This window comes from Pygoscelis adeliae, unplaced genomic scaffold (assembly GCF_000699105.1).
Source record: "Pygoscelis adeliae isolate BGI_AS28 unplaced genomic scaffold, ASM69910v1 Scaffold71, whole genome shotgun sequence".
In the NCBI taxonomy this organism is placed as follows: domain Eukaryota; kingdom Metazoa; phylum Chordata; class Aves; order Sphenisciformes; family Spheniscidae; genus Pygoscelis; species Pygoscelis adeliae.
The window spans coordinates 893,185-904,072 of record NW_008824356.1 but is presented as its reverse complement, the minus strand read 5'-3'; the positions used below and the strand labels follow the sequence as shown (position 1 = coordinate 904,072).

Sequence of the window (10,888 nt, the reverse complement as noted above, 5' to 3'; positions counted from 1 at the left end):
GTTGGGGTTGTTCAGCCTGGAGAAGAGAAGGCTCCAGGAGACCTCACTGCGGCCTTTCAATACTTAAAGCAGGCTTGTAAGTAAGGCAGACAGAAACTTTTCACCAAGGCCTGTAGGGACAGGACAAGGGGCAATGGTTTTAAACTAAAAGAGGGCAGATTTAGACTGGCTATTGGGAGGAAATTCTTTACTATGAAGGGGGTGAGACACTGGAACAGGCTGCCCAAAGAAGTTGTGGATGCCCCATCTTTGGAAGTGTTCAAGGTCAGGTTGGATGGGGCTTTGAGCAACGTAATCTAGTTTGAGGTGTCCCTGGCCCATGGCAGGGGGGTTGGACTAGATGGCCTTTAGAGGTCCCTTCCAACCCAAACTGTTCTATGATTCTATCTAGTAAATAAAAGCTGAAATGTTATTTTGCTGGCTGTCTTTTAAACTATCCAAAAAGAGGCATATGTTATGGTTTAGAGATATCATGAGTAACTCTATTACAAGGAAGTTATGCTGGTTTTATCTCTTATTTGAAGTTTTAAATGGCTTAACCAAAATCACTGGGAAAGTAATAGATAGCACTAAAGGAATCTGCAAGAGATTTGGGCAGTCTTAGCAGCAGATATTTTTCAGACATGAACCTTACTAATATTTGTCATAGGTACTTAGGAATCTTTCCTGGATACCTGGGTCTTTTTAGGAGAAATCTGTTGTAATAAGAACTAGTCACCATGCAGCAAAAACCTATGGGAAGTTCATCATTTCTTTAGTATGACTACTTTAGAGGTCATTGGAAGGAATGTTTGCATTTTCTGGTAGGGTAATGTTACTTCCTATACATGTGTGTCAATGCAAAAGTAAAAAATATAGACCTCACAAACTATTATTTACATAAACCAGTGTGTTCCTGATGATCTGTAACAACTTAAAAGTAGGTCCTTACCTTGAGAAATTTCTAGTGTACTATAAATAGCACATTATGTAGGTGGCTTTGAATAGCTTCTGAGCTTTAAGAGACCCCTGTAGGTACTTTAGGAACTTTAGAGCTCATGTTCTCTATCTGGAAAAAGGTTAGGAGTGTACTTTTTATCTATACATGAATCACTGCTCTTCATTGTGTTTCCATGTTTGAGTTTTTCTGGCCTGTTGGGTATTACTGGGAATGGGATGTCTTGTTTATGGAGAAATGTTGGTTAGATAGCATCCATAATGGGTTTATGTATACAGCAAAATACTTAAGAGGAAAAAAGGAATTCTCCTTTTAAATGTAGGGGAGAAATAAGGTAAGATTTGGTGTATTTCACAACTATGGGAGAAAAGAAACATAAAAATGAATGTTCAGCTAAAACGTGTAAGTGCTTACACTTTATGCAATGAAAACTGTTTCTCCCTTATCTTATTTCCCTTGATTTGTCTTCTGGTTAAGATAGCAAAAAGAGGTGCAAAGTACCAGGCACAGAGTTGTTCTGTGACCTGTGGTAGATGATGTAATCTCTCTCTGAGGCAGCTGAATGTATGAAATACGAAGAAATCTTCTCACGGGGTAGCAAATCTGAACTTGAAACGGAAACGTCGAAGAATAATTTATATAAATTCGTTTCACAAACTGGCTTCCTAAGGATTACAAAGTGCCTCCATTTTCATTATCAGTTGCGTTACATTTTCCTGGGGGGGGAGGGGAAGTAGAGTTGAGAGAACATTTTGCAGAATATAGGTTTTGCTAACGAAATCCTGCAAAATTCAGATGAATGTATTTAGTCAGGAGGGTGAGGGAGGGTTTAGTTATTTGCTTTTCCTGCAAGAGTTAAAAAGGAGTATTTGGAGGCGGCATTGTTAAGGCTGGCTGTATGGCCTTAGGGGCTGGGTACTTCAACCCTTCATGATGCCGGTTGCCTGGTTTGATGATTACTTAGGACAGTTGTATAATAAATGCCAGTGTTGCAAAGTAACATGCTTTGCTGGTTTATTTATGTAGGCATTTTACCGATAACAGAAAATACACATAGAGCACAATTTCCCTGCCCAACTGCCTGCCTGTCACTAGGTATGTTCCTTGCAGTGGCTGTTTGCACATCAGCATGTTACATTTGTAACCTTCGTATTTGTGTTATTGTGCTGAACTTTTCCTGCATTAAATATAGCTCTGAAGAGCAGTCAACTAGAGTTTGATAGGTTACAGAGGACCTTCAGCAATGGTAATGTTTTTGGTTTGGTTGAAAAGGTTTACACATTCCCATTCCTTACACTGGCAACAAGCACAAGTCTTAGGACGTCTGAAACACTGATATAAGATCAGAGGACTGACATGCATTATTATTAGGTTAGCTCTTGAAATTGCATTCAATTTTACGTCTTCTATTCAATTAAGAAAATTAAAAAACAAAAAAGTAAGACGTAATGAGGTTGAAACATGGTTGCACATGTGTTGAAAATAGTGTTCAACCACAGTTTTCAGTCATAGTTGAAACCGTAAGTTTCCACTTACAAATAGTTCAATAGTTTTCAACTATAACATAGTTGAAAAGTGTTCTAGAAGGACATAAACATGCAATATAAATAGAAGTATCCTCTAGCAGCTTTAACGTGTCTCTGAATTAATATTTTTTTTCATTTAACCTTCTGTCCCTCTAATTTCCCTCAGTATGTACATCTCATCTTGTGATAAAAAGTATATTCAAAAATAGGCATCAAATCATGAGAGAGGCTGGAAAAATAATGAATGTTTTTGCTTAATCTTTAGCTGTCTGGCCTTAGGACTTGCAGATGTCGCTTTATTTACCTTTTCGCCTTTTTAAATGAGCTGCTTGCAGAATATTGTTACTTCTGTATGTGAGACTGTGCAAAAAATACTGTCACAAGTCTGAGAATTAGCATGACCTTCTGTGATGTACGCTATACAGCGGAGTCCCTTATTTCTAATGCAGTGCTCGGATGTATGCATTTGGCCTATTTTATCACAAGCATTTTTATTAGTAGGTATGTGTGCATTGTTATTCTCTCATAATATCCTGATGCTGGTCTGTTTCTGGAATGAATATTTAACTAAACATGTAAGGATATCTAACTTTTGACATCCTGTATTTCTCTCCTTTATTTGAACAGGTGGTTTGAAATGCCATTTGAGGTTCAGGCCATCAAATTTCTTACAGTGTTTATGAAATATGGCAGCCATTTGGGAACCCGTATAATATTCGGCAGTAGTCAAAATGAGTTTTGAGAGGAGCCATTTAAAGCTTTTGAAAGATCGTAGCATGTGACGTTTTGGCTAAAAAAAGCATTCTCTTTTTCCAGAAGTTAGTCACAAGAAAAATATTTGAGAAGGCATAGCTCTTTCCAGTCATTGCCTTGAGCATTTTGTTTAATCTCTGCAATAACAAAGGGATAGAACCTCATGTGCGTAGCTAAGTTTTCTTCACCAAAAACCTTTATCTTTTAAAAAAAAGGGGGAGAGAAAAAAAAGCTATTTTTAAGAAACTATTCACATTTCTTATCCTTTTGCTTTGATAACGTCGATATTAATGACTCCTTCCTGCCCCAATCTAGTTATCATCTCTTAGGTGGTATTTCATAAGCTGACATTTATTTTTTCTTCTAACAAAAATATAAGGATACTTATTCCTGACAAAGCAGTGGTGAGGTTTTTTTAGATACTGTATGCCTGTGGATTTTGTATGCCTTTCTTTTTTTTCCTGAAGAAGTTAAACCATTTAGGTGTACTTGTGTGTGAGACATAATTGCTGTTGGCTGCAGAGCCTGTCAGTTTGTCTTAATAAAGCACAGGTTATTGCATGCACGTTCCTTGTGAACTAACCAAGAGAGTAGAAGAGCTACGCAAGAACTGCCTTGTGCTTGCTCCTCAGTACAGACCTAATTCTTTCCTCAAGTAGATAGTTCTTGCAAGTAGTCTCCCTGAATGCCAAAGAAGTGGCATATCCTTTACTCTGCACAAATCAGAGGAAAGGTCCCATTTCACCAACAAGACTTCACCCAATCATAGTTGTTGGTCATCATATTTAAATTGGTCATCACATTTAAATCTTTAATTAACAGACTGTGTTTTTTCAGAATTATCCTGTACTAGATTACTTTTAACATCAAAATATAATTCAGTTCACTGACAAGTCCTGTGGTGTTTGTTGTGTTTCATAATTGGAAATAAACTCGTAATTCACACTGAAGATTATTTTATCTGTATGTTTGATAGGAAAAAAGCTTAAGTTATTTCCTATGCTGGATTTAAATACACTAATTCATCTTGTCACCTTGTCTGTGTTAACACTGTACATTGTACATTCCAACTAAATTTGGCTTCACGTGGAGCTAATAAATTGGCTTAATTGTATGTAGAAGCATTGTGCAGGTAATCAGTATGTATCTCATAAGCTTCCACAGTGTGGTGTGTAAATTTGATGTCTGAAGCCATACTAAATAACTAAAACTACTCTCAGAAGCTTTTTTGTTGTGTAGTTTTGTCCTTTTTGATACCAGTGTTAATGGTAAGTGTGCATGGTAGACAATGAGAAACATTGACATAGTTTTCTGTAATCTTTTGTAGATCCGGAGAGGGCTTGTTATCTACATATGCTTCTTCAAAGGTGCTGATGAGGATCTTGTTCCAAAAATTGGTATGATATAATCCTTATAAATTCTTGTATTGTTTGAAAAAGAAGAAAAGCAGTAGAGGCAGAGAAGGCAGCAACCATTTGGACAAGAAGTCAGAGAGCCATCAGATAGCATCATTCCAAATCAATCACCTGGCTTAAAGAACAGCTTGGTTGGTCTTGTTTCTTTTGACAGTTGTCCATACCTCTCACTCTGTCCATCTGCTCGTGATCAACCTGTTAGAAAATCAATTCCCATGATGATGACATTCTGGCAAACAGAGAAAGCGCTGCACCTGCTGTTTGACGTACTACATGAATCGGGCAACAGGTTCAGTCCAGGACAGAACTGAATTTAGAGAAAACTGTTTTCAAATAATTCATGGCTTGATCTGAGAAGTATTTTAACGCTGATCTCACTGTATATGCAAGATACTTAAAATTATAGCCAGTAGAGGGAGTTGGGTGGATAACTAAAGAGTGTCCTTCCCATCTCATTTCAGAGATACTATATACGCTGTTGGCATTTCAAGTGCAGTTTTCTGGTTCAGAAGTGATAACAGCAATATCTGCAGTTCTTTCCCTCTTCTCCACATGCACTTTAACATTCACATCAAAGCGGAGAAGATGCTGTGGATAAGGTCAAATGGTAGTGGTTTCTGTCTTCACTCACTTGTTCTGGCATAAGGTTTTTTGTTTTGTTATTGTTTTCTTTTTTACTTCATTTCTTCTCCCTCCTTTCCTCCATCAATAGCACTGGATCACTTGGGAAATTCCATGATGCCACGTATTCCATATAAAAGTACCCCTTTTCTTTTCTGTGGCTGGCTGATACTAGTGGTTTTGCAAAAGGTCATGTAATAATAGTGTATTTCAGGCTACTTGCTGGGACCAGCAGAAAGACCTGGCAGTGTGCAAGCACAAGTGCTATTGAAAATGCTGAGAGCAGCTCCTGGGGGGTTCTCTCTTGGTCTTGGAGGGCACAGTTTTTCTGTGATGCTAAACTAAGTTGAAATCTTTGGGTGTATTTAAAGGTATGATACGAAAATTGATTTTGTGCTTGTGAGGGTGTCATGAGAGTGTTACTTGAGAATAATGACCTTTTCAACTGTGTGGCAGCTGAAACAGGCCAGAAAAAGAAAGTTCTGTTTCCTATTAGGAGACTCATTTATGAGTCCTCCTTAAGTGTCTGTTTTATAGAATATTTTTTCCTAAATATATTTTGAAACTGTTTAAACGAGTGGTTTTGGTTCCTGAATCACAACTCAGCTCTTTTTGCTTCAAACAACATTAAACTTTTATGGGTTTGGAGGCATGACTAGCATTCTCACAGCTTTTAGAGAGTAGGAGGAAGTTTTGGGGAATTATTTGATTTGTTATAGAAACATTGGAAAATATAATGTTAGTAAATGCCTTGATTTTATTTGCCAGTTTATACATTCTGGCTTATGGGACAAACTGCATCTCTGACCTTCCTGCCCATTTCCTCTCTCAAAAGACAAGCTGGTACCTGCACGTCTCGAAGTGGAGCGCTGAAGGGCACTCACTCCACTTGCGACCAGACTGCTGAGCTGTGCCGTCAGCCCAGACCAGTGCTGGCTCCCGCTGTGAACTACTGCAACCAGAATGAAAAGACAGTCAGGGCAGAAACTTCTCCAAAGTGCACTGAAGATGGTGTTATCTCCTACAATGTGTAGTGCTGTGCAAATGTTGCCTATTTGAGTATCAGGCAATTAAGTTAGGGTCACTAAGTGGATCCTGGGTTCCTTTGGGGGTGTCCAAATAGAATCAACTTTAGGATTTCAGACAGCCAACCACTTCGCCCCAAGAATAACTCTTTAGACATATTATATTAATATAAATATCCTTCACATTCTTCACAATACTCAGACACCTTAGTTGGTTAATAGTATTTATTGACTGTTCATGTTTCATTTCATTAACAAGCAGTTTCTTTTACTTGAATAGTTTGTCACACATTGCAATATTTGTTGAATCTTGTTTATGATGTTATATTAGGTTCTGTTTAATTTACTTTGGCTACACTAACTCTTATTTTATTTTTATTTGCAGTCAATACGCTGCTGAATGTTAAATTAAGTGAAAATGAAAGCGGCGAGTACGTTTCTGTTCTTGATTTACCAGGCAATGTGCTAATCATACCACAGGCCACGCTAGGTGGCAAACCGAAGGGAAGAAAGATGCAGTACCATGCAAACATTGAAAAAGAAAAAGGGCTGGAACTTTATTCTCAGTTTGTGACTTTGTGTGAAAAAGAACTGGCTGCCAATGCCAAATGCGTGGAAGCAGGTGTTCTCGTCAAGCACGGCACATACGGAAACAGGCAGGTGTTAAACCTGGATACAAACGGACCTTACACTCATCTGATTGAATTTTGAAAAAATAAATTATATCCTGGATATGGTACTGGCTTGCAACTGTTGTCTTTTTTTTTGTTGTTGTTCCCATTTCTAAGCATTAATGTACTTAAATGGTTTGGGAGATACAGTGTAAGAAAGACTTTCACTCACCTGTACTGGTGTTGCCGATCCCATTAAATAGAAGGATGCCTGAGACTGCTTTGCGATAATGAGTGTGTGTTTTATGTCCATATTCTTCTGAAGTGTGCTCAAAATAATTGTTAATATTGATCCAATGAAGATGTATAGTTTGGAAGGCTTTATTAACAAAAAGGGGGTGATGCATACATTTCTTACTACAAAATAATGACAGAAGTATTACATGTCGCTATTACAACATAATAAAAAGTATTACAATAGCTATTGTAAAGTACGCTTGAGGAAGCAAAGTTTATAGATTAAAAACAAAGAATGCTGTAGATGTACTTATTTGTTCCCAGATTTCCTGAGTCAGACAATTGTTGTCTTTCTGTTTTCTATCTATAAAATAGCAATGCTTTCTAGCTAACAAATATATTGAAAGCACAAATTCACTGAACTTTTAGCGTCTTAGAGGGTAGGTACTAAATAAGAAAGTCCGTCCCCCTCATCTAGAGTGTGTAGGGGTGGGACACGTAAGATAGCACTAGGGCTGAACATGGGCTATAGAGGGAAAAAAAAGGGAGGCACAGCTAGAAACTGAAGTCAAGGCTGTACCACCGAATTGCTTTCTTGAAGTTTGCACTCCGCAGTCTCCTCTGATGTGTTTTGATAGGCTGCTTGCTATAGCTTGGTCTGTGTCCTTGTTACCTTGGTTTTGTTGTCTGCTCAATTCCTTCGTAACAGAGCCTCAGGAAAAGGACTGAAATATTCAAATGAAAACAAAAATAAAAATGGTACGATGTATGCTGCCATCTCATTGTTGCTTCTGCCCCTATTGCTTCCTTCCAGCATGTTGTTTATTGAATCCGCCAGGCAGAGACTAGCTTGTATTTCTTTTATATACAGTGCTGGCACATTTGGGGCCCCATTCCCAGCTGACCCCCTATGCAGTACTGTCATAAACATTATTAACAGATGGCGTTAAGAAGATACAATGGGAAATTCTGTCCTGTAAGGCAGTAAGAACAGAACAGCTACATTAAAATGTGGCAAATTCAAAACTGACTCAAGTGCATTCATCCTGTGAGTCAAGTTTCTCTTTTACTCTGCAGCATCGTGGTTTTTGAAGTCAGCAATTTAGAAGGGTTCAAAGTGAAATTAGACAATTATATGGTTTGCAGTAATTATCCAGAATTCCTATTTAAATATGTCCTGGTTTCGGTAAAAATTAATTCGGTAAATTAATTGGGTAAAAATTAATTCAGTAAAAATAAATTCTTCTGGAAAAGATGTAAAACCTCATGGCTAGCAAGCATGCCAGCTTGTGCAATCTTAAATTGTAGGTCAGTAGTTACAAATATTCTGTCCTTATCTTTATTTTTTAAAAAACATAACTGTGTAATCTGCAGGCTCAACCTATGCCATGAGAATCACATTTTTTGAACAGACACAAAGCTCATAGTTTTGATAAAAGAGTAATGAGATTTTTCAGATCAACATAATGTATGGTTAATAATTATGAAATACGGAAGGCTGTTGAATTTCTGGCAACTGGCACTCTCACATTTGAAAACAACTATTCACACAAATGGCCTGGAAGTATTAGCTAGGTCCCAAATGACATATTTATTCATTAATAATTAACAGTTATGATAGACACAGTAAGAGTCATGTTCTAAGTTCTTACTAGCGACATTTAAATAAGATTGTCCTGATGTGAATAACTAATACAAATTCATTATGATTTGTGTGCTTGAAAAAGCTGGTTTTATTCCTCTTTCTGTTGGAGGCCAAATCCTAAGAAGTGCTGAGTAATACCACTTTTCACTGACCTTACAGGAATTGCAGGTATTCAATATATCTCAAGAATTGATCCTTTGAGGCATCATACAGTCTGCAGTTTTTAAGGTGATGGGTTGTTTTTTTTTCCCTGGCTCCAGAAAGATCTTTGGTAGCCTGGCAATTCATTCTCTAAGTTTCAAGAACTCTGCAAGCTCTAAGAGGGATGAGCCTGAAAATGTTTGGTGAAAAAACAGACTTCAGACCAAACTCCATCTCGTACTGATCTCTCATATAAAACACATGCAAACTGATGTACATTTCAGTGGTTCTTGGGACAAGACAGAACCCTCGAGTTTCTGTAAGAAGGTGGCATCTTTGTGTATTATCTGCCCATTTCTGGTTTATTTGTGTGTCCGTCTTGGAATACTGATTTCTGCCGTCTTCTGCTCCAACGATTGGTAGCTTGTTGAATGCTGTGCCCTTTGTACTGCTTTATTTATATCTACTATTGATTCACAATCCATTTACTGAAAGAAGCCATTTCTGAATAACATGATGGACCATACTGATGAAAAAATTGATTAAAATTGTTTTTTCAAAGCCAAATGCTCATTCCTTTCTGCCATGAATATATGCTTTCAACAGACAACCTGACACTGCTTTAAATAGTTTCTGTTCTATGACTAGACAAAAGTTCAAATAATTATCCTGTTCTATACTTAGAGAATATCTATTGGAAGATGCTTAATATTCCCCACTTCCTTGAAATAAACTATAAAATCAGGGGAGTCATCATTATGCTATTCTAGTGTGGCTTCCAATTTAACTGTCACACAGTAATTCTCATATCAGGTTTTTGCGACCTTGCTTGCAGGGTACACACCCAGTGTGTCTAAGCTGAGTGTGCGTGGACTATGAACTGTGCTCATAAAACTAATGAGTTCAGGTGCAATAGCTTGTTTTCTAATCAGCAGTATTCCTGCTTCCTTCCCTTGCCCTTTGTGGAAATATTTACCTCTGCTGCTACATACAGTATGCAACATACAAATATTAATCCAGAACTGGAAGGTAATAAACAGTAATATTAGTAACAATGCTGCAACTGTATTGCTATTGCTAGTAACAGCCCACAGGCTTTGTCCTGAGTTTACAAGACCTCAGGACAGAGGCTTACCACGTGTCCTTTGTCTGAACTTTCCCTGATCTTCTTGGAGCTTTGGTTTTACTTGATTTAGCTGTAACAACAATTTTTCTAAGGACAGGAGACTATGGCTAATTTGTTTTACTTTTGCTTTGTATGGTGTAACCACAGTTTTTATATAGATATTAATAATAAGTAGTTATTCTGTGTAGAACGATATATTTATGACCCTAACTTCATGTTACGGTGTACAGAAATGAAGGCCAGTTACAATAGCAGCAACCTTGAGAAACGAAGACACGAGCTGCAGTGTAGAGTAGAGGCATGGGACGATAAGAGATGGGGCACAGGCTGGCACTGAAGACCCCAAGGCTATAAACAACTTGCCAATGGTCAGTTAAAGAAACGCAGGCCTGGAGATGGGCAAAACTAGTCTTAGGGGTAAAAAAGAGAAGAAAGAGCAAGTATCTGAGATAAATAAAATACAAAATACACAGTTGCAGACTAGTGAAGAAAAAGCAAGGTGTAAAACTTTATTAGAAAACATGTAAAAATAGCCCCAGGGGAGAGCTATTTCCAAAAGAGGAAAAAGGAGAGAAAGAAGAAGAAACCATAAACACCAACATCGTACTCCTACAGGCACAGGACTCTGGATGCTGATGATGCACTGTGCTCCTTCCACCAGACGGAAGCCACAGGGAGGTGAAAGGGTAAGCACGACACCAGGAGAAGGGGTAGGTACTAGATAGTGCATGCATAATGATTTAACTGTAGTATTATTATTGAGACTTTCTATACAATTTCCTTATTTTTATTTCCTTTCTTTTTCTGCAATAATTAGATCTGGACTAATCATAATTCTTTGATTAGACTGC

General features: G+C 37.7%; 1 protein-coding gene across 1 annotated transcript in view; it reads left to right on the top strand.

The window, feature by feature from the left end:
* DTD2 (D-tyrosyl-tRNA deacylase 2 (putative)) overlaps window positions 1-7,026 on the top strand; it is an 8,842-nt gene extending 1,816 nt beyond the window's left edge. Inside the window, exons 2-3 of the mRNA XM_009319360.1 lie at window positions 4,544-4,613; window positions 6,663-7,026. Of these exons, the coding sequence (XP_009317635.1) occupies window positions 4,544-4,613; window positions 6,663-6,988 (396 nt within the window). The 3' untranslated portion in view covers window positions 6,989-7,026. The remainder of the gene's footprint in view (window positions 1-4,543; window positions 4,614-6,662) is intronic.
* The last annotated feature ends 3,862 nt before the right edge of the window (window positions 7,027-10,888 follow it).